General features: G+C 47.4%; 1 protein-coding gene across 1 annotated transcript; it reads left to right on the top strand.

Moving 5' to 3' along the window:
* The first annotated feature begins 23601 nt into the window (after positions 1 to 23601).
* On the top strand, positions 23602 to 25343 carry LOC144106514 (uncharacterized). The gene is made up of 2 exons (XM_077639357.1): positions 23602 to 24289; positions 25080 to 25343. Exons 1-2 carry the CDS (start codon positions 23891 to 23893, stop codon positions 25194 to 25196), a joined length of 516 nt encoding a protein of 171 aa, XP_077495483.1. The 5' UTR covers positions 23602 to 23890; the 3' UTR covers positions 25197 to 25343.
* Positions 25344 to 26322: the final 979 nt, after the last annotated feature.

Genomic DNA, 26322 nt, shown 5'->3' with positions numbered 1-26322 from the left:
GCTGAGGCCAGCGTCCACGAAGCCAGGATCCGCCATGTACAGAGGTGTTCCTATCCGGCGCGTCGCAGGTGATGGACTGCCGAAAAAGAGCCGCCCGGCACTGCTCTCGAGAGAGATGCAAGCGGGGAAGCTGGATGGGGTTCGGCACAGGGCTGAGGCCAGCGTCCACGAAGCCAGGATCCGCCATGTACAGAGGTGTTCCTGTCCGGCGCATCACAGGTGATGGACTGCCGAAAAAGAGCCGCCCGGCACTGCTCTCGAGAGAGATGCAAGCGGGGAAGCTGGATGGGGTTAGGCACAGGGCTGAGGCCAGCGTCCACGAAGCCAGGATCCGCCATGTACAGAGGTGTTCTTATCCGGCGCGTCGCAGGTGATGGACTGCCGAAAAAGAGCCGCCCGGCACTGCTCTCGAGAGAGATGCAAGCGGGGAAGCTGGATGGGGTTCGGCACAGGGCTGAGGCCAGCGTCCACGAAGCCAGGATTCGCCATGTACAGAGGTGTTCCTGTCCGGCGCATCGCAGGTGATGGACTGCCGAAAAAGAGCCGCCCGGCACTGCTCTCGAGAGAGATGCAAGCGGGGAAGCTGGATGGGGTTCGGCACAGGGCTGAGGCCAGCGTCCACGAAGCCAGGATCCGCCATGTACAGAGGTGTTCCTGTCCGGCGCATCGCAGGTGATGGACTGCCGAGAAAGCGTCGCCCGGCACTGCTCTCTCTCGAGAGAGGCAAGCGGCGAAGCTGGATGGGGTTCGGCACAGGGCTGAGGCCAGCGTCCACGAAGCCAGGATACGCCAGGTACGGAGGTGTTCCTGTCCGGCGCATCGCAGGTGATGGACTGCCGAGAAAGCGTCGCCCGGCACTGCTCTCTCTCGAGAGAGGTAAGCGGCGAAGCTGGATGGGGTTCGGCACAGGGCTGAGGCCAGCGTCCACGAAGCCAGGATACGCCAGGTACGGAGGTGTTCCTGTCCGGCGCATCGCAGGTGATGGACTGCCGAGAAAGCGTCGCCCGGCACTGCTCTCTCGAGAGAGAGGTAAGCGGCGAAGCTGGATGGGGTTCGGCACAGGGCTGAGGCCAGCGTCCACGAAGCCAGGATACGCCAGGTACGGAGGTGTTCCTGTCCGGCGCATCGCAGGTGATGGACTGCCGAGAAAGCGTCGCCCGGCACTGCTCTCTCTCGAGAGAGGCAAGCGGCGAAGCTGGATGGGGTTCGGCACAGGGCTGAGGCCAGCGTCCACGAAGCCAGGATACGCCAGGTACGGAGGTGTTCCTGTCCGGCGCATCGCAGGTGATGGACTGCCGAGAAAGCGTCGCCCGGCACTGCTCTCTCTCGAGAGAGGCAAGCGGCGAAGCTGGATGGGGTTCGGCACAGGGCTGAGGCCAGCGTCCACGAAGCCAGGATACGCCAGGTACGGAGGTGTTCCTATCCGGCGCATCGCAGGTGATGGACTGCCGAGAAAGCGTCGCCCGGCACTGCTCTCTCTCGAGAGAGGTAAGCGGCGAAGCTGTATGGGGTTCGGCACAGGGCTGAGGCCAGCGTCCACGAAGCCAGGATACGCCAGGTACGGAGGTGTTCCTGTCCGGCGCATCGCAGGTGATGGACTGCCGAGAAAGCGTCGCCCGGCACTGCTCTCTCTCGAGAGAGGCAAGCGGCGAAGCTGGATGGGGTTCGGCACAGGGCTGAGGCCAGCGTCCACGAAGCCAGGATACGCCAGGTACGGAGGTGTTCCTGTCGCCGGGTGGTGGTTACGGCAGGCCGGCGGCCAACTTCGTGGAGAGTGACGCCGGAGGCCTGGGAAGCAACGGGACTCAGGACCGAACTGGAGGCCCGGTTGGGCCGCCGAGAGCCGTCGGCGCTGCCGCTCGCAGAAGTGGACGCCCCAGGATGTCGAAGAGGGCAGAGCTGCCGTCCCCTTTTTATCATCTGGTTCTGATCGGCCCGGCGTTTCGGCGCGCCTTTTATACCCTCCGCGCCACTTCGTTCTCTTCTCGCGTTTAAATGAATTTTTTTGTTTTGTTCATGCCGGACATCCCGAATTAATTCAAAAGTGAAGAATTTTACAAGAATTCGTTTACTTTGACAGAAATATTGTACACGAAAATTGCGTCCGTTTTTCTTAACGCCGAAATGTGGTCTAGGGCTTCCGCGTCTGGTTTTAGCAGACCCTGTCTGGCGTCCGCAGTGCACAAATCGTTTGAATAATAACGAGGAGCAATAGCGTCTTTATATTCAAGCATCACTGTAGACATGGTCTTGCGTACGGGGCAGTGTACAGTAGTTTGTCCACGTCATCAAGGGTGGCTCGGAAGACAAAGCACTGTGCAATTGTATCCCCACTCCTGTCGGCCACCAAAAGGTGGCTGGAAGTATTTAATAAATAAAAATAAAATAAAGTAGTGGCAGAGGAAGGGGAAGGTAGCCTCAATTGAATACAGGGCTTTTGAGGACAATTATTGGGCGTATATTCCCTCAACAGCTCCACCAAACGTTTTTGTGCGAGTACCAGTATTATTTATTTGCGTATAGACGCACATTATTTACCAATTATCTGATGTAATCGCCGTGCACTGCAGATAAACCCCTCCAATCGAGAGAGCTGCTTGTCACTGACGTGGCACAAATACTTGTTCGCCAATTAAATTTGTGTGCCTAAACAAGGGTATCATGGAACGTTATTGAGAAATACGAAATAAAGCTTTTTAAAACCTTTTCAAAGCTTTCCTAGCAGCTTTGAAAATGGCCCTACGAGGAACGCTGCCTTGTATGGCATACATCCTCCATCGGTCCTATACGCGTATGAAGGACGCCGTCCTGTGTTACGGTACCGGTGTCACTGTTGCCGGAGTGTAGAACGTCGTGACCAAAAAGGCCTGCGTTCGACTCCCGTCCGAGACCGATGCCGAGGTGGGCGTTGACCTTAACGGACGCGTGGAAGCTCTCAACAATCTGTAGCCATGCAGGCCAAGTAGGTCTGGATTCCTCACTAAGAGCTATTAGTCGATTCGCATGGCGAACATTCAAAGAAGGTTGCCTTCAACATGCGTTAGCAGTACTGTCAATCTGTGCGTCGCCATATTTTGCGCGCTGTATTGCTTTGTGCATCAATACTAAGAGCTCACTGGGCGTTGACTTATTCGCTGGGCTGCTGCTGTTCGCCGCGCACTTGGAATGTGGACAGCGTCAGGTACACATAGCTGTCCAGCGAACAATATGGCTGTGCCCAAGCTCTCTGCTCTTGCTGTACAGTGGAAGCTATACGTGCGCGTCCCGACGACTGTTTCATGTGTTGAGTTTGCCTACAACTAGAAGCGCTCATGTTGAGCACGCCAGCGTTCACGCATTCTTTTATGTTTCGGCGGTTAAAGATCATTTAAATCAGCTACGTCAACGCAGGGCAGTTGTATGGCCAAAAGAAATTCGTCTGTAGGAACCCGAATATTAGTCAAATAATGTGTACCAGGCCCCAAAAATACCCCAGGGACACCTGGAAACCCCTGGATGCAACTTCACTGAAACTAATTCCCACTAATTTCAAATAAAAGCCCCTGTATTTCTTCCAAGCTTCCACGGTTACAACGAACAAAGACATGTACCGCGGAGATGTATGCACTGTATCTATACCTAGTCACGTGTACAGTACACGCTTATAAAGGCGGGGCTGTGCTATATTATTATTCAAGCAATCTGATAGGATAGGATAGGATGGGATACACTTTATTGCTCTAACTAGGTTTTTCGGTCAGACAGAGGTCTTGATCTTCAAGCAGATGTCTCCCTCCGTCTTGCAGAGGTCGGCGCCCCTATTCCAGGGCACCGCTGAGTTTGGCCGCTCGCTGGGCATGGATGACCAATCCTCTTTGGACGATTGGGCTGCCGCTGAAGAGCACTCTCTCCCACTGCTCCGCACTCGGATTTTCTGAGCAATGGATTGCTTTATTTCTGTCTCATTTCCAAGCGATCTGAGCACGCGAACGCCAAATTTGGTTCACGAAGACGTGCCACGCGAGCCCTGGAATCCATTCCAGCATTAAAAAAGAAACCACTTCGGCGTGTGCCACACTTCAGTAAAAGCTACTGACCCGGAGTTACCGGGTTCGAAGCCGACCGCGGCGGCCGCGTTTCGATGGAGGCGAAAGCAAAAGGCGCCCGTGTGCTGTGCGATGTCAGTGCACGTTAAAGATCCTCAGGTGGTCGAAATTATTCCAGAGCCCTCCACTACGGTACCTCTTTCTTCCTTTCTTCTTTCACTCCCTCCTTTACCCCTTGCCTTACGGCGCGGTCAGGTGTCGGCCGATATGTGACGGATACTGCGCCATTTCCTGTGCCCAAAAACCAATTTTCATTTTTTTCCGCGTCCACCCTCGCAGGTGGCAGTTAATGGTCGATCGCGAGAGGTTTTTCACCCAATGAGCGCTGCGGCCTGTTGCTGCAGTGCAGCGTGTCTGCCACAATGTTGTCGGCGCTAATGCATGCAGCCCACATCTCTCTTTCTACCCGCCGCCACGTACCTCAAAGCGCGATTGAGGTGTCCACTGACCCAGGGAGCTAGTTGTAGTGCGCCCCTCCTTTCCTCAAAATCATCGGGGTAAAGAACGTTGTCAGCGCCAATGAACGCAATGAACGCCGACGGCCAATAGCTTGTTGTTGTTAGTGGCTCCTTATTAATAAAATAACAATGGCAGTGAAAGATGCTGCCAGCCGCGGCATCTGCCATCGAAACCTCAAGCACCTGAGCTGCGGCTAGCATCACGCCAACGTCACGAGACCAACAAAGGGCGGACGCTTTGCAGTGCAAGCTCAGTATTACATACATATGCGCTGTAAAAGAGAAGCAACGTGTGTGGGCCACCTGGTGGGCACCTAATATGAGAGCAGCCTCAAGAATCGGGTTTAAGATCTCTGTTGTCGGATTACTGCGACCGAGGAGACGAAAAACGTAACACGCGACAACTTTCGAGTTTTGCACCCTTTGTGCGCATGCGTGCGCGTGTTTGAATCCTTTCACAGTTATAGAGGTTGCTTCGTTACTGGGTTTAATCATCAGCAGTTGTCTGTACCATCCCTTAGGCGTTAAGTTTATGCAGTGCCGAAGTAAACTTCCTTGGCAAGTCTTTCGCAGTTAGGATCACGTTCTTTCTGACTTTTTTTATCTCTGCGTGCATGAAACGTGCGAGCTTTTTTTCTATAAACTAACTCAAGAGTGCAGTTTTACTGAAGCCTTAGCAGCCCACGTGGCATAATAATAATAATAATAATAATAATAATAATAATAATAATAATAATTGCTTTTTTGGGGAAAGGAAAAGGCGCAGTATCTGTCTCATATATCTTTGGACACCTGAACCGCGCCGTAAGGGAAGGGATAAGGAGGGAGTGAAAGAAGAAAGGTAGAATAGGTGCCGTAGTGGAAGGCACGTGGCATTCCTGGACCACATTTTCAGTTACCATGTGTAAGCTGCGGTGCGTCATTACGAGAGCACCTGCTGAAAGGAAAGAATGAATGAACTACGATACACAAAGTGTCCCAGCTCAAGTTTGCTAAGTCTCAAAGATATAGCGTGTAATAATATGTAGAGACAATTCAAACCATCCTGTTGCCTTCCGTGCGTTGTTAACGAAGACTGTTCTTATATCTTCTGCAACTAAATAATTAAGTGAATTAAAAAAATAGCATTGCAGCTATCGCATTCCTGGCGAAATTGCGGTGCAAAATCGCAGAGCCTACCAAAACGTCTGATTAACGGTTTTTATTTTGACATGGGCCATAGATGAGTTTTTTCGGCACTGGAATGAAAGACTGCGAAATATATTTAAACAAAAAATCTATGCGACGCGCTCAGTGCGCGTGACAGCTCTGGTCTTAAACATGGAATTTATTAACGTTTTCGCGCAAGATGGTGCCGCGAAAGTGTCAGGGAGAAAACAATGAGGTACGGCAAAAACCTCATTACAGTGAGGACCACAACAACGATGGCTATCACAAATATGGGGCGTGGACAAGAAAGGCGCTACTAACAGACGCGTCAGTTTGCAGTGGAAATGTTATATCCAGCCTCGTGAATACGGCCGCATGTGCGGAGCGAAAAAGGTGTCTGCGCATGCGTGCTTTTTTGCTAACTCCGGAACGCGCCAGGTTGTGCGCGCACAAAGGTTCGTCTGCGTGCCGGAAGCGACTCCAGCTCGGAAGACGCAACAGCAGGAAGCGTTCTTGCGAAGTTCGCGAAGGAGGTAAGCCGGTGTTGTAAATGAGGGCGGCTTTAGGCGGAACGAAACAGCGTATGCACGAAAGGAAGGTGAAAGAAAAAGATTACGCGAATTAGCATAAGCTGACAAAGCGACCAGGGTGCTTTTGTCGGCGAAGTTTCCTGGGCCGCGCTATACTATACCCGTCTGTGTCTTCTCGTCGCACCTAAATCTGTGCAGTGTTGCGGTATAGCTGCATACAGTTGGAGCAAGCTGATCAGTAGTGAAAGCTGACACGCTTATTTGCAGTTAACAACACTTCCTGAAAATTGGCAGTCGCTCGGTCTCCGTGAGCTGGTAATAGGGATAACAAGAAGGCGATAGTGAAGATCCTAGCATTTGTCAAGAGATGGAGATACGGACAACAGTAGGCTAAAATTGGGAGGAGCTTTAAGGCTACAGTGCATGTTTGGGGACACGAAGTCCACGCGGTTAATTTTTCCGGCCAGATCCCCAGCAGTCTAGAATTCTAATCTGTGTTTATGTTCTTAAATAAGCAGTCAGACGATAACCAAGCATCACGGAGGCCGTGCACCCAAGTGGCGCCGAATTTACGAGAAAGTTAACGGAAGCGTCCGGCGAAAATTTACCAGACGATAGTATCCTGTATTTACCGCAGTCGACTAAAATGAGATGATCATTATGAATACGATAATGATAACAGTGATGATCATATTGGGGAATTTGCAGCGATGATTATGTGCGTATAGTCTAACGCGATTTCAAGGTGATCACTTCAGGCTTAAGTTACTTAATGTAAACTGCTCAGACACGAGATATTTTCACGAAAACGTTCAAATTAGCACTTCTGCTTAGCTAGCCGAAGAATTACTCTATCCTTCACCGTCACGTTTGTTGCAGAGTAAGTGAGCGCCTCGCCAGTAAAAAAAAAAAAAAAAGAAACTCTTTGTCCGTTTCAGCTGGAGCGAAGGGATAACCTGCAAATCGCGCTAGACTGTATACACGTGTCCAGCCTTGTAGAGGGCTGCGCAGAACTAGCAAGAACCAAAGTTTCTGCCGCCGTTGTTCCACTTGCGCGGTAATAACACGCGCCTCGTGTCTGTTCTTGCTGGTAGTTAAAGTGGGGAGCGCCAGATGTCGCTGAAAGTTGAGCCGTCTTTTCAGGAGCACAGAGGCTAGCTTTAATACGTGGCGTTGCGTGGTGAACAGCGCTTTGCTGCGGAGCACGCCGCTTTATAATGGGAGGCAGTTAGTCTCCCACCGCGGAGCTGCTCCTTTCCTTCTCGCTAGCGGAAGAAAGTGCCTTTCCTTGTGGGGCTAACACAGCTCGCCGCGTTGACTCCGCGAACCAGGCGAGAAGTTTGACTGAAATTTGGCTTCTTTCTTGATGATATAGAAGCTCCCAGAGGAGCGGCGGAGATATTTCGCTGAGTTGCTAATGAAACGACCTCACTGTTCAGGTATTGGGACAAAGCTAATATAAAAAAGTATATGTAAATAAAACCTATAGGTCACAAGTAGGGGTGTTGTGAAAGATACCACACTCTATAAATATCGCATTTCTTGGTTTCAGCTGTGGTGTACGTCCGCTACTATTTTTTACACGTTTGACTGAAATGAACTGGTCTTTTAATGCTATGGCCCGTGTCAACGACGCTGCAAAAGATACCTAGACGGCACAATTATTCCCACAGCCAAACTACTCACCAGAGAAGCAGGATCACTTCTTCGGCAACCAGACACAAAAACGTTACAAGCCCCCCCCCCCCCCCCCCCCCCCAAGCAACTAAAGCAAGTGAAGCCTTTTATTTATTTTTTCGCGAGAATAGAATCAATAAAAAGCTATAGAGGTTGAAAACGTGGTGGATTTTCTCATATTTAACTAAGTGTCGCAATCTGCAAGGCATGTTGAGCGTTGTAAGTTAATCCTGTCGAAAGGTACAACTGCATCTGTTGCTTCTAGGCCACGGCTACGAGCTTTAGCCCCGTAATAATTGCTTAACTTCGCTATTGTCGTCTTAAAATAATTTTCTTTTTCTAGAAGAGCATAACCCGTTTAATAAAATCCGTACAACTGTGGCAGACTTCAGCTTCGCGACGAAAATACATTCATTTAGTTCAGGGCGTTTCTGCGTCCACTTTTGTCTTTTCATATGTAGCGTCCTATCAATCATACCAGAGACGCGTTTGTCTGCTTCGCCCGCTCCACATAATGAGATAAGCACACAAGCTGGTTCGCGCCAGACTGTCGTATCCCTTTTGTAAGTGCAACGCTGTGAAGGCTTCGGAAGTAGTCCGAAAAAAATTAATAAAAAATAAAGAGAGGTGTGCCACTCCAATCTGTTCTGTGGTCAACGCGTCGCTCCGGAGAGTCGACAGGCAACTGGGGGTGCGTGGGTTCAAATCCCGCATGGCAAACTTTTTTTTCTCACGTTTTTTTTTATCGCAAGTTGCATTTCGCGTGTCTTGAATGAGAAATCTCGTTTTGTTCAGAATAGCTTGAATATTATGCCGTGTTCTGAAATGAACTGCATGCATCTGTTCACTTGATGCATACCGCGTTAATGTGAGCTGTCCGAAATTCGATTCTGCAGCATTGCGACTATACTTTTTAGATGCAAGCGAGAGATTTGTGTGAAAAGGTGACGTTCATTCGTCGGGTTTAATTAATCAGCACAGTGGTGAGTGCTGTTGTGAGTTGGCATCCCACCGCTGCCACCAAAGTTGTGACTTTGAGGTGGTCCCGTAGCGCTCGCCAGCCGTTTTGTGACAGGGCGCTGCCAGCTCTCTTGGCGGTAGCGAAGACTCCGAGTCAGGCGTCGGCGAGAATAACAAAAGGGGTTTTATACACTATGTACAAGTCATTATACAGGACGAGATCGGCACGGGGGCAGAGAGCTAACAGCAAGCGCGACTGTTCTCGCACGGCGACGTCCGGCGAGGCTCCAACGCGTCACACATCTCACTCCACTCGTGAGCGGCTCACGGCGGGTCGGTATCTCTGTGGATCGGGGGTACTTCCAGGCGGCAGCGTTGGGGCTTATAAAGCCCCGAGAAATGGTTATCACTCATACGGCCCAATACAAAGCCAGCACTTGACGGCCGTTCGAGAGGTCAAACCAGCGACCTCGCTGGCCACCCGCTTCAAATTTGCCGCGCGCGGCGACTTCCAGGGGGAAAGGAAAACTGGCGCCTCGCTGTCTAGCAACTTGCTGCACGTTTGGACATGTCGCTCTTTCCCCAAGAGTGATGCCCAAAGGGCCAACATACGTCGGGACCAGTATCCCCCCCTCCTCATAACAACCACCCCAACATGTCGCAAGTCCGATGCATCTCCATGAGGCGCCGCAGCCTGGCGGCGCAGCATCTTGGCTTGTCAAGGGAGCGTTGGCGCTGGTGCCTTGCGGCGCAGCACCGGGCTTGTCCAAAGGGCGTTCGCAGGAGAAATTTTGCATCTTGTAGATTTGGAATCCGGGCTGTTTGTACGGGCACAACAGTGCTCCGCCGTGGCCCGATTAATAAGTGGCCGTCTGCAACTTTCGATTTCGCCGTTGCCGAGGAACCCATTCCTTTGGGGGCCTCCCTTAAGGTACCTGGCATGTTATGAATTGTTCTGTGCACCCGGTTAGCGGCGGATCCAGTCTTCGTCAAGAGTCTGGGACTGACTTTGGCACTATGCTGTAGAGTAGCCCAAAGGACTTGGCGAGCCATCATATTTTACTGATCGCAAATTTCAGAAGGAAGATGTCTGTTGATTTAGAAAGCGGGTTTATCGTACATGAATGCAGAAAACATATTCTAGATTTTTTAGTCACCTATTTCCTGACTGTATATAAGCAACATTCTTGTGTATATGTGCAATTCTTTTGTTTTTGTTAAGATATTTTTCGTTCTTAAGCAAAGCACGCATTTCTTTGTCATTAAAAAGAGAGGTCTATAACTGAGCTATTAAATGCGGCAAGAGAGCAGTATATTCAAACTGATGGGTCAAATTATTTTTACGCACACCACCCCGATATGGCTTGTTCTCTTGTGTTAAATTTAGAAAACAGTCTTGATTCATACAGTGACAGAAACTAGTACTGCCTTAAGAGTTAGATTTGTTGTCTTGTACAAATGTATATGAAGGCAATACAGAGGCAAGTCAGCTTGTCTCGATTTCACTGTTCTCCTATAAGAGCAGAAGCTGCTCAGGCAGGATTTTCATGCAGCCAGGCAAAAAGAGTTCCGAGCTGTGGAAGCATCAAGTAAGAATGCAGAAAAAGTTCTACAACGCTATGAAGAAATATTTCGAAACAGCAAACAATAAATGAGAAAGAACAATAAAGAATGTTGACCCCGCAGTTTTTGAGAGAAATTGTTTATTCTGGAAACAGCCAGTGCCATGGATCACAGTGCATACAAATTAAATGACACGTGCCGTGGAGGTACACCAACACACAATCAGTCAAGTGCTCCAAAAGCGCAAAAAAAATTTGCAGGCCATCAAACAACATTATTTCAAACAACAAGAACCTGACCAACGTCTGGACAGGCTTCAAAAAGTGGTGCATTCTAAGTCAACAAAATCAAATTCCTCGAACATGTACTAACAAAGACATGACTCGAAACAAATTCACACTGAACTGAGCAAGAGCCAGCTTGAAATCATTCACACCCCCCAAAAATTAAGGACAAAACACAGTACTGGCTACCTCAACACTGGCACTGCAGCATTGCGTAACATGTCAAAACAACCAGAGATTGACAGTAATGCAAGACAACACCAAACCAGGACTCCCTTTTCAGGACATCAGACACCCATAGATACCATTCCCAACCCTCACACACAAATTGAGGCCCATTCCTAGGGGTGTGTGTTAATGTTCGAAATTTTTGGACAGCAAATTGAATGAATTTCTGTTCAATTAGTTGAACGAATATAACAGTACATGTTCAAAATTATTTTAAACGAATCGAATTTGCTCTCAAATTTTCAGATACTTTTAGAATAACTGACACAACACTTCATTAAACTCCACTGCATTTTTCTGCAAAGAATCTTCCAAAAACTGCATAGATTGACGACGTGTACCACTATTCATATATTAATTGAAAAAACTACTATTTGCACTCCCTTACTAATTCTACTTCTATACAGACACTATTAACACAACCACGCACCACCATTACCTCCAGCCCTGCAGGGAGGCGTCTGCAGCTTGCAGGCGTTGGTGAGTGGAGACACCACAGGTTCCCGAGCATGCGCAGAGACATCCCCGCAAGCGGATGATGATGAACCGTGCATCACCACGGACCCGAGCACACGCGCCTAGCCATGCGTGGCAACGCCGTGTCTGGGGAAAGGAGGATCCTGGTGGTTGAGCCGATGCCGAGCATTTGGACCTTTAAGGCCCCTTGGAGAAGGCAACACACCACTTTGGCCCCAGCTTCCTGTAGACGGCACCTCTGGCATGACCCGATTGGGATAAATCGGCAGTCCCCTCTTCCTTCCCTTAATCTTTCACTTTCCTATCTTCTTTCTCACAACTCTCCTGTCACCTTCTCCCTTCTTGGTTTTTCCTTTTTTCCTGGTGGCTAGGGTTAACCTTGTGTGACGAACTACCCTGGGTTTCGTCATATTTGGTTATATTTGAGGTGTACAGCTGGCGTGGGCAGGACTTGCTTGCAAGTTCCTGTCCCGGCCCCTTGTTGGGCTCCATGGTGGGTGCCTGGCACCACAGCCGAACAACACACCTATTCTATGGCTCTATCCCCTTCACGAAATGATCGCCATCTCAAGAGAGGGCAGAACAAGTCAACCAAACAATTTTTTCAAAAAACAAACGAAGTCTTTCCGAAATACCACGTGATCCACAGCCATGATCCTGAAAAACCAGGAAGGAAAATATCTCCATTCATAGTTGCGAAATGCCTGAACCAAGCCTTGGGCCCCGGCTACAAGGTGACCAAACTAGCTAGTGGAGACTTGCTCCTAGAGATCCGCGATAAAGCTCAAGTTCCGAAACTTTCCAACATTCCATCATTTGGGGACATTAATGTCTCTGTCACACCCCACAGGTCACTAAACAGTTTGCGGTGTGATCTCAGAAACTGATTTTCTGGATCTCACCGAAGAGGAAATGCTTGAAGGCCTTGCCAATCAACATGTCACAAAAGTCCAAAGAATCAAGTTAAGAAAAGATGACAAAGAGATCCCTACGAAACACCTCATACTTACTTTCACTTATTGCACACTCTCCGACTCCACTGAAGTGGGCTACACGAAAATTACAGTGAGACCATACATTCCCTACCCCAGATGTTTCACTTGCCAAAGATATGGCCATGGTTCCCTGAGTTGCCGAGGACAAAAACCTGCGCAAAATGCACTTAGAAAGAGCACACCTCCGAAAACTGCGAAGCAGCATTACACTGCGCTAACTGTGAAGGCGAGCACCCAGCCTACTCCAGGGCTTGTCCATCGTGGAAAACAGCAAAAGAAGACATTACATTGAAAACTAAAGAGAAAATTTCCTTCAAAGAGGCAAGAATACGTATTAAAATGGCAAATAATTTTTCTTTGAATCTACGCACAACCTTTGCCGATGTAGTGCGACAGGGCGATCCATCACACCGGCCTCCGACACGTGCGTAGACCTCACGTAGTGAGACTGCAGCAGGGCCATCCTTGCCCGAGGTGGAAGCAGGTAACACTACTCCACCACCTCCAAAACAGGTCACGCTGCCTCTCGAGGCACCGGGCCTCAAGGCCTCTGCCCACGAGGCGAGGTCTCCCACAAAGACCCACGTGCAGTCTGCACAATTGTCCAGCACCTCTGAGGAGGTGATGGACATGAGCCAGCGTAACTCCGTGCCGTCGACGTCACACGTACGGCAGAACTCCCTGGATCGAAAAAAAAGAGAAAAGCCCCGAATCAAAGGGCCAACCTAAACCTAGTTTCTAAACCCACAATGTGACATTCGTAATGCACTGGAATTGCAGGGGACTTTTAAAAAATTTCAGTGACATAAAGGATATCTTATCTTCATTCTCTCCTGTGGCCCTGTGCTTGCAGGAAACTAACCTAGGTCCCCATTATACAAATGTACTAAAACAATATAAAGTATTCCGCCATAACCAAGAGCATGCAAATAGGCTATCGGGAGGGGTGGCCATCATCGTGCAGAACGGTATAGCAGCCCATGAAGTAAAACAACTAATTTAGAGGCTGTAGCACCCACTCTGCTTACATATAAAACACTTGCAGTGTGTTCTGTATACCTAGAGCCACACCTGAAAGTTACCCACATAGAGGTAGAAAACCTTTTAGCACGACTACCAGAGCATTATATGTTAGCTGGGGATTTTAACAGATATTCCTTTTTCTGGGAAAGTGAAAAAACATAATAGGGGTCAAATTGTAGAGGATGTTATTCTGAGCATTATTTGTTTGCTGAACTCTGGAAAAACTACACGCTGCTCTCCAGCGTCAGGGAAAATGAGCCGTTTAGATTTGTCTTTTAGTTCGCCGTCTGTTTTTAATGAGTTTAAATGGGATGTCATAGATAACCCATATGGTAGCGATCACCTCCCCATAATAATCAGTCTAACATCAGCACTTGAAATCATTCCAACAAAACCGCGAAGCTGGAAGCTCCCTTTAACTGACCGGCAACTTTTCAGATCAGAAGCCGGTTTAGAAAAAATAGTTTTAGAAAATATTGACATTGATGAAATAAATCAAAAGTTTGCTGATTGTATCGCAGTTGCCGCACACTTGGCTATTCTATGTCTTCGAGAATGGTACGGCAAAATCATAATGTTTGGTGTACACAAGATTGCAAGGATGCAAAAAAACGACAGAATAGAGCTTGGGGTATTTTTCGCCGGTACCCCACACACGAGAATCTAGTAAATTTTATGAAGGCAAGAGCTAAAGCTCGGTACGTCCATCGTAGTGCCAAGAAAGCAACATGGCAGAGCTATGTGTTATCCATAAACAGTCAAATCACTTAAAAGAATTGTGGGAACAGGTAAGAAAATTACATGGCAGCTTCTCACTGTACACAATGATGCTTTTGACAACACCTGGTACACAAACAAATATAACGGAACAGGCAGATATATTAGGGGAGCACTTCGTTGCAGTTCATAGCTCGCCACATTACACCCAATCATTTCTAAAACACAAAAACATGGCCGAAAAACAGACTCCCAACAAGTGGAGGTACTAATGAACAATACAATACATTAATTACCCTCCAGGAAATCAATAAAGTACTATCTGCCAGCAAAAATACCACTCCAGGACCCGACCAAATACACTATGAAATGCTGGCCCATCTTTCCAAGTCTGCCATAGAGGCACATCTAAGATTCTTTAACAAAATTTGGATATCAGGGAAACTACTCGCAGCTTGGAGAAAAGCTCATATTGTACCATTTCTTAAACCCGAGAAAGAACACACCTCCCCCAGCAGTTATAGACCCATAGCTCTTACCAGATGCCTCGCCAAAGCTTTTGAAAGTGTCGTGAATATCAGATTAACTTTTGTCCTTCAATCTTGTGAACTTCATGATATCAATCAGTGTGGTTTTAAAAAGGAATGCTCCACTACAGGTTCGGAATTCTTCAAGACCTTGTCGAGCTAGGCATCCGAGGCAGAATGTTTAATTGCTAAAAAAAGGCCTCTTATCCAACCCTTCATTCCATGCGCACCTAGGCTCAACCCTATCAAAGAATTTTATACAGGAGAATGGAGTACCTCAAGGATGTATTTTGAGTACAACACTTTTTGCAGTAAAAATTAATTCTATTAGGAAAATAATCCTGAGGTCCATTATGTATTCTGTCTATGTTGACGATCTTCAGATAGCAAGCACATCCTCCAACATATCTACATGCGAAAGACAAATACAGCTTACAATAAATAAACTGGCAACATGGGCAGACAGAAATGGCTTCCGTTTTCCTCCACAGATATCAGTGGCATTACTTTTCTCTCTTAAAGGGGCCTACAAACGGATCTCACATTAGACCTAAACAATGCTGAACTACCTGTAAAAAATTTACGCAAATTCCTAGGCGTAACTTTCCACAAAAAACTTGCTTACCAGCCTCACATAAACGCGCTGAAAAAGAAAGCGTCACAGTCTTTGAACATACTGAAAGTCCTCTCACGAAAACACTGGGGTTCTAATCGGGTATGCCTTCTACAAATTTATCACTCTGCGGTACGATCCTGCTTAGACTATGGTTGCATAGTGTATATGGTTGCATAGTTCAGCAAGGCCATCCTACTTGAGAAAGGACTAGATCCAGTGCATAATTTGGGTTTGCGTCTACACTGGCGCATACAGGACATCGCCCATAAACAGTCTTTATGTTGAAACAAACAAACCATCACTTACAGATAGAAGAAGCATGCTTACATGCTCATACATTCTAAACATACGTTCCCTACCAATGCATATCTGTTACGAAACAGTTACAAAGTGCCCATATAGAACACTCTTTAACAACAAACCACAAACTACCAGGTCACTACTCTTGCATTTTGAAGAGATGTGCCACAATCTCGGTGTACTAGACACATTACTTAGCATTGCACATAGGCAAGATCTACTGCCTCCATGGTACAATTTTCCTGTGAAATGCGATTTCACCCTTACAGAGTTTCACGAAAAGCATACTCTGTAACAACATATACTGCAAGAATTTCTAGCACTCGAGACAAAATACAATGGTTTCACGAACTTTTATATAGATGGTTCTAAAGCGGATGCCTACGTAGAAAGCGCAGTAGCACGAGGACATGAAACGGAAATATTCAGGATTCCAAAGTGAGCGTCTATTTTCACAGCCGAGTGTTACACTGCATGTCTAGCCGTAAGAGAAATATTAAATGAGAACCTCAGAAACAGTATTATTTACACAGACTCTCTCAGTTTACTTACAGCTCTGCACTCTGGAAATGCAATCACTCCAAGGCTAGGTGACATCATACACAACATAACAAAAGTCATAGCTCAAGGAAAAAATATAAAACTGCTGGGCGCCGAGTCATGTCGGAATTAGGGGCAACAAGAGAGCAGACCTCTGCGCTGTGAAGGCTCGTGGCAAGCATATTAAAAAAGTAAATATTACATTTAAAGATTGCATGGAATTGGCACATTGTGAAAAAGGAAAAAATAGCAGTCCGCGTGGGACAATGAAGCAAACAACTACACTTTGTAAAACCAGTTTTAGGAGAATGGAAATCCTGCACCCACCAAGAACGTTTCAAGGAAGTGATTATTCGTATAGGACATACACACCTGCGTCTTTGTATAGGACATACACACCTCACACATAACTTCCTACTGACAAAACAAGAGAAGCCCAAATGCGAATTATGCAGGAAATTTTCATGCAGGAAACTCGAAACATTGAGGAAAAAGCATTTTGCAGTTTTTTATAACACACATACCATTCCACCCAACATTACTGTTATGTGACGAGGCACTAGTTCAGATTTCACAGGTTTTTAAGTTTTTAAAGAGAGCAGGCCTCTTTAAAAAATTGTAGATCTGATAATATATAGTCATTTAATAACAAGAGACTTTTTGACCACACCTTAGCCAACTTCTCATTCCTGAGAAGACGGCTAAGATTTTTATTGAATTGGCTGGGAGCCTCGACATCCTTGCGCAGGCAAGGATGGCTGCAGAGGTTACCCGACTTTCTGTACAGCTTTCACTAATGTCCATTTTTAAAATGTCTTGTTTTTGGCATCACTAGGTGCTAAAACCCACATTTTAGGCCATCTACGCCACTCATCACTTTTCACATTTTTTATACAATTCTGCAGAACTTTATATACCTTGTGCTTTGTGCATGATGGCTTTAGCTGCCTATGTGCCATTAAACACAACAAACAAACCACCGCCACCACCTCCTCGTCCGCCGCCACCACGTCTTTCACATTCACCTCACCACCTACACTACAAGTTACTACCGATTACAATTTTATGCTAATGAGCATGTGCTTTTACACACATGCATACACAAGAGTGATCACAGCATGCCGATGAGTCCTCTCTTTTTCCTCGGTAAACTGATCTACACACACACCCACATGCACACATATTTTCATGTTTCCACCCACACGCACACAAAGGTGATCACATGGGGATGAGTCCTCTCTCTTTCTTCAGTAGACTGGTCAACACACATATTTTCACCTTTCCACCCACACATGCTTAAAGATGATCACAGCATGCCGATGAGTAATCTCTCTCTTCTCAGTAGCATGTGTATTACACATACATTCGAAGTCAAACAAGTTCCTCGATGCCAATTAAATCTTCATCACTGAAATGAGTGCTCGACCCATCAGAAGAGGAGTTGCACAAGTCACAAATGCTGAAGACAACCGGTTCTATTTCAGTGTCAACAATCATATTGCGTTGCCACGCTTCAGCCTCAACTTGCTCCACATGAACACAAGAGTTTTGCCAGTTTTCCTGGCTTACAGACGCCAGTGCTTCCGGCAGGAGCTTTTCCACTTCAGCCAAAGTGAAACATTTGTTGCAACTTGCGATGTATCCCTTCACCTGGCTCCAAAGAAGTTCATTGGGGTTGAACTCGCATTGGTACGGTGGTAAACGAAGAACATTGTGGTCATGGGTAGCCGCCAGGGTTTCGATGCGGTACACGACGCTGGGTGTGTTTGCCTTTTGAGAAAGCTCCAGCAGTTCTGCCCTCACCATGTCCTGCGAGCCAAAGCTGAATGTCAGCTTTGCGCGTAGACTTGGTAGGTGATTTTTCAAGAGCCACGCTATGATATGGAGCATTGTCCATGACGACAATGCTATTGGCCTCAATGTTTAGCAAAAGCTTTTCGGTGAACCACTTCTCAAAGTAGCTGCCATCCATCTCACAGTGGTAGTCAGCGTGGTTTCCCTTTTTTGCTCTGAAGAAATCAGCAGCATCTTGCACGAATCCTGTTGCACTGCTCCCAGCATTTACAAGGATCAAACGGGCCCCTTTGCCCGAAGGCGCAGCCAATCCCGTTGTTAAACCTTTCAAGAAGGCATCCTGAGATGACTTCACAGTCTCGTCCTGCAAGATGTATTCTTTTGTGTGCCCTGCATTGACCCAGGTTTCATCTGGGAAGATGATGCACCTGTAAATGTGAAACAACCAAAAGCACGAGTTAATGCTTGTAAGTAAACAAACACACTGCAGCATGTAAGTAGGCAACGCACTGTAACAAACACACTGCTGACCACTGTTTCACAAACAACCGCTCAAAGACAATCAAGAAGAATTATCTCGGCTTTACTGCTCCCTTAATTGTTCGGGCTTATATTTCCCGCCCAGGCAGCATTTGGTTGCCAGTTTATATTCACTGTATGTTGCATGGGGTACTTGACTAATTCGGCAACATTTGAAATCTTTTCACTTGCGGCGACTGCGAACAAAAATTGCCAACGTTCGCAGCAGTAACGCCTGTAACCCGCATCACTCGATCACCGGGCAGTGTACAGTGGGTGTTCATTCGTTCCTGCGGTGACGACCAGATGACACTTATCCATTGCACTGGTATATGGTTTAGTGGAAACACAGCTTAGAGACATGGAGCAACCAACCTGTAACCCAGACTACGCATGGGAATACTGCAATAGAGCAGAGGGCAGCAGAAAGGGGGTGGAATTGGGGCATTCGTTCATAAAAGTATGAATTTTCAAAGGGTTAAACTGGGATGCAAGGAACACTTATGGCTAAAAGGAAAAGTGGCAGGGAAGCAAACACTCCTTGGCTTAGTATACCTGTGGACAGGAGCTAATGCCAAAGAGGAAAACAGGAAAAAATTAGAATGTATTGCAAGTGACATTGATGAGCTAGGAGGACAGGGTGAGATAATTATATTAGGCGACATGAACGCACATATAGAAGACCTGGATGGGTACGCAGATTCGACAGGAAGCATGCTGCAGGACATGTGACAGGCATGATTTAGTTGTATGCAACAGTACCAAGAAGGGTGAAGGCCTCATAACATGGGAGGTCTGCACTCGACGATAGATTATGCACTAATGTCACAAAGGATGTACAATAGATTAGGGGTAATGAGCATAGATGGACATGGTTCCATAAGTCTAGGCAGTGACCACAAGCGTATGAAGTTGAGTTTCAGAAGAGAAACCAATGTAGGACTGAAGCGAGATAAACATTCTAAGGGGAATTTTTACTCAGAAAAGCAATTGGAAGCAGCACCCAAACAAATTGAGAAAGTAATTTTTGAGGATAATGAAACAAACTGGACTTATACCAAATTAACTTGATTAATGGAGCTAGAGCTAGCTAAGGTGCGAGTAAAGCAAAAAGGGAAAAGGCGCAAACCCAAGAGTTGGTGGGATGAGGAGGTCAAGAGGGCGATAGGGAGACGTCAGGAAGCGTCCAGGGAAAACAGATATTCCAAGAAGAGGGGGAACCAGAAGTTGAAGTAGACAGATAATGGGATACCTTCATGAAGTGTAGAAGGGAAGCATCCTATTTGATTAATGAGGAAATTAGAAGAAAGGGTGCCCAATGGATGTCAAAAGTAAACAAAAAGGATAGAAAAGCAGCTCAAAAATTCTGGAAACATCTAACTGCAATGAGTAATAAGACTAGGCTAGTGGAAAGGTTTATTGTTACAGATCAGGGTATTCGATTAGAAGGGGATGAAGCGATAAAACACATAGGAACAAGGATGGCAGAAAAATTTACAGAAAGAAATGTTGCACATAATTTATCGAAGGAGGATAGACCGATTACTGCAATACCTTCACTTGAGCAAAGAGTGGGAAAGGGCAGAGAAGAAGGTTCCTAGTGGCGCATCAACAGGACCAGATGGTATTCCGATTATGTTAATAAAGAAGCTAGGACCAAAATCCAAGCAAACATTAATACAGGTAGTGAATAAAATGATAGTGGATGGGAAAGTCCCCCGATGAATGGCGATTAAGTAGAATGAACATGATATATAAGGGAAAGGGGGACAAAGCTGACAAAGTAACTACTGTCACATACCAGTGACATCTGTGGTTTACAGGGTGGTGATGCAGATTATAAAGGACAGATTGCAGGCTTGGGTGGAGAACGAGGGGGTGCTAGGGGAACTGCAAAATGGGTTCTGGAAACAAAAGAGGTTGGAGGACAATCTATTTTCATTGCCGCAGTGTATAGAGATTGCTGAAAAGGAACACAGGCCTCTACGGCTAGCATTTCTGGATATTAGGGGAGCCTATGACAACGTTACTCAGGAGCATTTGTGGGACATACTGGGCACATTGGATGTGGAAGATTGAGTAATTAATCTTTTAAAAGATATATATATATAAACGTAACAGAGTGCTTATAAAATGGGAAAAAAATGTATCAGGGCCTGTAGTGATACAGCGGGGGGCTTACGCAAGGATGTCCTTTGTCTCCTTTGTTGTTCATGTTGTACCCGCAAGGGTTGGAGACCAAGCTAGAGAGGAGCGGACTGGGCTTTAACCTTTCTTTTTTCAAGCAAGGGGAATGGATTAAACAGTCATTACCGGGACTAATATACGTGGATGATATAGTGCTAATGGCTGACAACAAGGAAGATTTACAGAAGTTGATAGACATATATGGTACAGAGGGAGATAGATTAGGTTTCAAGCTAAGTAAGGAAAAATCTCCAGTCATGATATTTAATGATGAGGGCGGCGAGCATAGAATACAGGAGTTCACGCTAGAGGTAGTGGATGAGTAGACATATCTTAGGGTGTGGATAAATAATGGTGCTGAGTATCTGACAGAGCATGAAAAATATGTGATGAATAAAGCTAGTAGGAATGCAGCTGTCATGAAAAATAGGGCACTGTGGAATTACAATAGGTATGAAGTGGTAAGAGAGATCTGGAAGGGGGTGATGGTTCCTAGCCTGACTTTCGGTAATGCGGTCCTGTGCATGAGACCAGATGTTCAAGCAAGGCTAGAAATTAAACAACGTGGCGTAGGGAGGCTAGCTTTGGGAGCACATGGCAATACACCAAATCAGGGGGTACAGGGTGATATGGGGTGGGCGTCGTTCGAGAGCAGAGAAGCTAGCACTTCAGGAGCGATTGAGAAAAATAGGGGAAAATCAGTGGGCTAGGAAAATTTTCAGATACCTGTATATAAGGAATGTTGACACAAAATGGAGAAAGCAAACTAGAAAATTGACAAGCAAATTTCTGGACAGCAGTAGGGGGGCAAATTAGCAATTATCAGTTAAGAAAAAGGTTAAAGAAACAGAGAGAGCTCTGTGGAAAACAGGGATGCTGACGAAATTGGCACTGGGAACATACAGAATCTTTAAAGGGGCTGTGAAGGGGGCTCTAATAAAGTTGCGTCATGCCTGGTATATTGAAGCACGCCACTTCACGAATAGTGTCCAGCAAGGATTTTTTAAATGCGCTTTGTAGAAGCTGAGTTATCTGTAAAATTTGAATTTCAGCGTCTTCGCGCCTTTCCCTCTAGTCTCATCACTTTTTGCGCGCTGGAAGGTTGGCGCTCCTTCACTGACCACCCTCTGGGAGGGGAGCTTCCCGACCCCCGGAGCTAAGCGGCTTATTCGCCGCGGCCACGGTAGCTGCCTGACGTCTGAAAGAATCTAACCAATAAGAATCTAACCTTGTCTACGCAGATGCGGGGGACGGAGGAGGGTGCGAGCATGAAAAAGTCGCCGAAGCCAACTTTGACGCGTGATTGTGGGTCGTCTGCTGCGTGTAGAAGACTATTATTTGGCTCTGGTTTTTATGGTAACACAGTGCAGTGATTAAGAGAGTTAATGTGCTCTCCTCGGAAGGCGTTTCAGAGCCCCTTTAAGCAGGAAACTGCCAAAGAAAATATCTATGATAATTGTAGGGGAAGCTCTTTGTTGTTTGAGGCCAGGACAGGAGTTATGCGGACTAAGACATATAGAGTCAGGTACCACGAGATAGACACGTTGTGCGTTGCGTGCGGAGAGGAGGAGGAAACGGCTGAACACTTGGATACTTTTCTGCAAAGGGCTTCCCCCTACAGTGGAAAGCAGCGGGGCTGATTTATTCAAGGCATTGGGGTTTAAGGACAGTGGAGGGAAATTAGATTTTAAGAGGGCAGAAGTAACCAAGCGAAGGTTATCTGATTGGCGGCTAAAATCATGACGAGTAAAATTTCATGTCATGAATAGGTGGCTTGAGCCACCGCCCGATTTAAAGGGTTCAACCGTATCCATCCATCCATCCGTCCTGCGAGATTTTGGCAGTTTTGTTGTTTTTTTCTTGCTGCACCAACTGGGATTTTGCGAATAAATCTGACACATGCAGACACGTTCCCCACCCAAACGTAGCGCAAAACTGACCGTGAAACGTCACTTCTAGGCAAAAGGTCGGCAACAGCAACGTGATTATGACGATTTCTATGTTATTTGAAGCAACACTCACTGTTACAACTACGAAGTTGCAACGCTAACATCAAGCTCTACATGAAGCCAGTCTAAACGTGCTGCGTAAGAAAATAAGCAAAGAACGACTCGTACCTGCCCTGTCCTCTGAATTCCTTGATCGTCCGCGAGTATCTGCAACGCCAGGCAATGATGTCACTTCGCTCGATCAGCGCAAGGTTCCGTTTTCTTTTTTCAAATGTGAATTCGATGTCCTTCATCAACCTCCACAACGACGTTTTCTTGAAGTTCAGCAGGTTGTCGTCCTCATTGCCAGCCTTTAGCACACTGTCGAGTGTTCGGACTTCCCTCTTCGCGTACATACGGATTGCATGGACTGTGAAGCTGTCATTCTTGGCTGTTCGCGAGCTTGAAATCTTCCCGTCGCGAGGTCTTTTCTTCGGTGACGCCGAAGGCCCACACAGAGGCTCCGCTTTAATATTGTTAACTGTACGGGGGGATACTCCGGTGTCCTCGCTCGCAGCACTCAGTACTTCCCGAACAGACTTCTCAGGAAAACGGATCCTGGTACGGGAGTACACGTTTGCAATTACTTGCTTGGCGTGCCTTAACAGCCTGGTTAATTGTACGAACCTTCGAGAAAATGCGCACAGAAGAGGTGGCTGCAGCCGCTGGCCTGGACGCCATTTTCTCAAAAGTGAGAGAGTAGAGACCCGGAAAGAGGGAACACGGCGGCAAGGGATGCGGGGACAGCGAAAACGTGAAATGGAAAAAGACGACAAGCGCAAAATACAAAATCACAGATCTCGATCGATTCGCTCCCAATAAGAGCGTTTTTTGTCACGCTGATGACAAATGTATTATCCGCGAAGACTGCCGACAAAGCATTTGTTATTTTTCGCTCAACACAACCAGCGCACTATTTTGTGTTGCGGATACAGGTTGCGCAACAGTGAGCGCTAGCTTTCGCAGCTTGCCAGATTTCCAGCACTCGCGCGTGCGTCAGCGTTATAGCGTGCGCGTCTTGAACGGTGTATGTTACTTCGTCAACGAAGCTGCTCTTGCGCATGGGCTAAGCGACAGTTTTCGGGATCATTCTTCACTTCCTGATGTAGGTTGCTTCAACTGCACTAAAGTTCCGCCGACACCGTGTGGCGTTGCGTGCATAGATTCTCGTAAAAAAACTCGTGTAGTTCGACCCGCTGTGCAGTCACAGAGGGCAACTAAAGGGGCACCGCTTGCGCGCTCGTTAATTTTTGGCTACTGACTGTACCCTGCCATGAGCACTGCGCCAGCGAGAGAGGGAAGACGTAATGCAGCAGCGAGACCTGACAAGACACAGAAGGTGAAAGCTGGGGCGGCGGCGACCGGCGACAAGATGAAAGTGGCGTACTCGCCCCCGTGCACAAGGTCCCAAAAGAAGCGCCTACTAGAGCAGCGGACGGACCAGCAGCCGCCACCGGAGCCTCCTAGACTGCGACCAATGGGCGACGCCGGTCCTTCCCGTTTCAAGGGCGGGAAAAGCGCCCCCCGACCGAAAGCTGCCACATCGGCCCCTCCGAAAAAGGCTCGGCGAACAAAGAGAAAGCCCGCCTCACCGCCTCCGGGGCCGATATCGGAAGAAATGAAGGCTGCTTTCAGTATCCTTCATGCTCTGTTCGATGCCGCGGCCGACCTGGTGAGTGCTTGGACAGGTGCATGGTCTTACCGTTTCAGTTTGACACGTTGTAGCGATTGGTAGACGAGGGTGAATTGTTGTTTACGCATGTCAAACGTCCTACACCGCAAAAAGTAAGGGCCGACATAACGGGAGCTGAGACGAGCAGACACATCGCTCGTTTCTAATCTGTGCTGTCCGCGTTTCGCGCTGTGCTGCGCCCGTACTTCAATTCTGATTGCGTGCAGACATCAAACCGGCGTTGTCGCTACGCCTACCCGTGTATAGCGCACTTCAAACTTCTTTCGCTTTACATGTTCGTCGCACTTTTTTTCTCGCGTTTTACTCGCCTTATCTCTTATCTCGCGTACACAACAGGCGAGCGGTATCTGATCAACTCTGTGCGTCCTGTTCTCGATGGAAGCTACGCACGACTTTACGGCCCGAGGTTTCAGGCGTGTGTGTGCATGTATGCGTGCGCGCGCGCGCGTGCGTGCGTGGTTTGCTCGCTGGCGCCGGAGCATAGCACGATTGGTGGAAATTGTAGCCTTGCTTTCAGGCTTTCGTCACCACTTCCAGAAACTGTGAACGGCTTACGTTCCGGCATATTCACGAAGCTGTTGTTCTCGTACAGAATTCAGATAAAACTGTTGCATCAGGCAGAGCTAGGCCTGCCCGTTTTAGTACATGCTGAACGGTGCACTGATGAACTTACAGCTTCGTTTCTCTTTGGTTAGATCAGTTCACCCGGGCTTTTTCTGGCCGGGCATGTGATGATACCACCGTCATAACTTCTTTCTACCTTCTCCAGGACACTACCCCTCCCGGCAGCCGGGCTGGTTCACCGCCTCGTTTTACGCGCCATGGAAGCCCCTATCCGAGGTCTGTACCACCGCCGTCGGACCCTGGAACATCTGACGATGAATGAGCGGTCAAGAACAGCGCTCGCCTTTTTTAAGATTTTAACTTCTTAAGCTTCAAACGCAGATTTCTACAGCAATGGAAGAAATGCGAAATTTGTCAATAAAGTTTTTTTGCGGTGAGGCCAACAGCTGGCCTCGTCTTTATCGAGATACCTTGCTTGTTTTCTTTCTTTTCGCTGGTAGCATCAGCGGCTCTGTTCAAATTTCGCCGGACACCTTGCGAAAATAGGTGTTGGCAACAGAGTAGGTAAGTAAGCATCATTAGCGTTTCCTTGCAAGTGTCCCTCGCGTCAATTACACAAGTGTGGACAACTGTGTTTTGTGTTTACGGCATCCGCTAGAAAACGCTTGTTGCCCGGAGGTATCGACATTCGCATCATCTGACGTCAACGGCTCATAACCATCAGTGACGTCATCACCAGCCACATGACTACGCGTTTCTCCACTTTCTCCTGTACCGCTTTTATCCGCCATTTGGCCAGGGTTTCTGTTTTTTTTTTTACCTGCTTTATTTTGTCCCGGCGTTTTACATTATCGGCTTATATCGCTTTTCGTTCTTTACGCGCCTGTGGAAAATAGGAGACGGCCCCTTAGAGACGGCACGGAGCTGACGCCGCGAGCCCGCAACGCGACACCCGCCCGTGAGCCGGGTCTGACCGAGGTCACTAATGGCTCTGTCTCTCTTTCTCCCGTCTACCAAGAACCGGTTGGGATGCCTGCTTTTCTCTACTTCTCACTGTTCCTTTTTGTATTCTGTATGTGTTTTGTTTAACTTTGGCCAGTGTAAGTAAACTCAGCGTGAAAGTGGAAGCCGCTGAGAGAGCGTCGTTTTTCTGAGGCTCCCGCCGCCCGAGCGAGTCTTACGCGCAGTTTTTGTTTTTAATTAGTGCGGCTCAGTCGTTACTGGCCGAGGTGTCAACGGTCACGGTGACAACGTTCGGAAGAAATAACAGCGCCCCTTTCAATCTTTTTATGCCTTTTGTGTCACTGCACTGTTTTTGCGGTTATCGCGTGGCATCGGCCCGGCTCCGCACCTTTTTATTAACCATGGAAATAAAATTTCAGTTTATAGCCAGTGCGTCTCTCCTTCCTTTGGTCCACGACGCTTTGTCCTCAAGTGGTGGCTACCAG

The sequence above is a fragment of the Amblyomma americanum genome, chromosome 10 (assembly GCF_052857255.1).
Source record: "Amblyomma americanum isolate KBUSLIRL-KWMA chromosome 10, ASM5285725v1, whole genome shotgun sequence".
In the NCBI taxonomy this organism is placed as follows: domain Eukaryota; kingdom Metazoa; phylum Arthropoda; class Arachnida; order Ixodida; family Ixodidae; genus Amblyomma; species Amblyomma americanum.
The sequence above is the reverse complement of the archived record's forward strand: the minus strand, read 5'-3'. Positions and strand labels throughout refer to the sequence as shown.

What these genes read in the sequence shown, in the direction of transcription:
- LOC144106514 (XM_077639357.1), top strand. Translation starts at nt 23,891, where the DNA reads ATGAGCACTGCGCCAGCGAGAGAGGGAAGACGTAATGCAGCAGCGAGA. An exon ending in TCGATGCCGCGGCCGACCTG is followed by an intron (nt 24,290 to 25,079) that starts GTGAGTGCTTGG and finishes TACCTTCTCCAG; the next exon opens with GACACTACCCCTCCCGGCAG.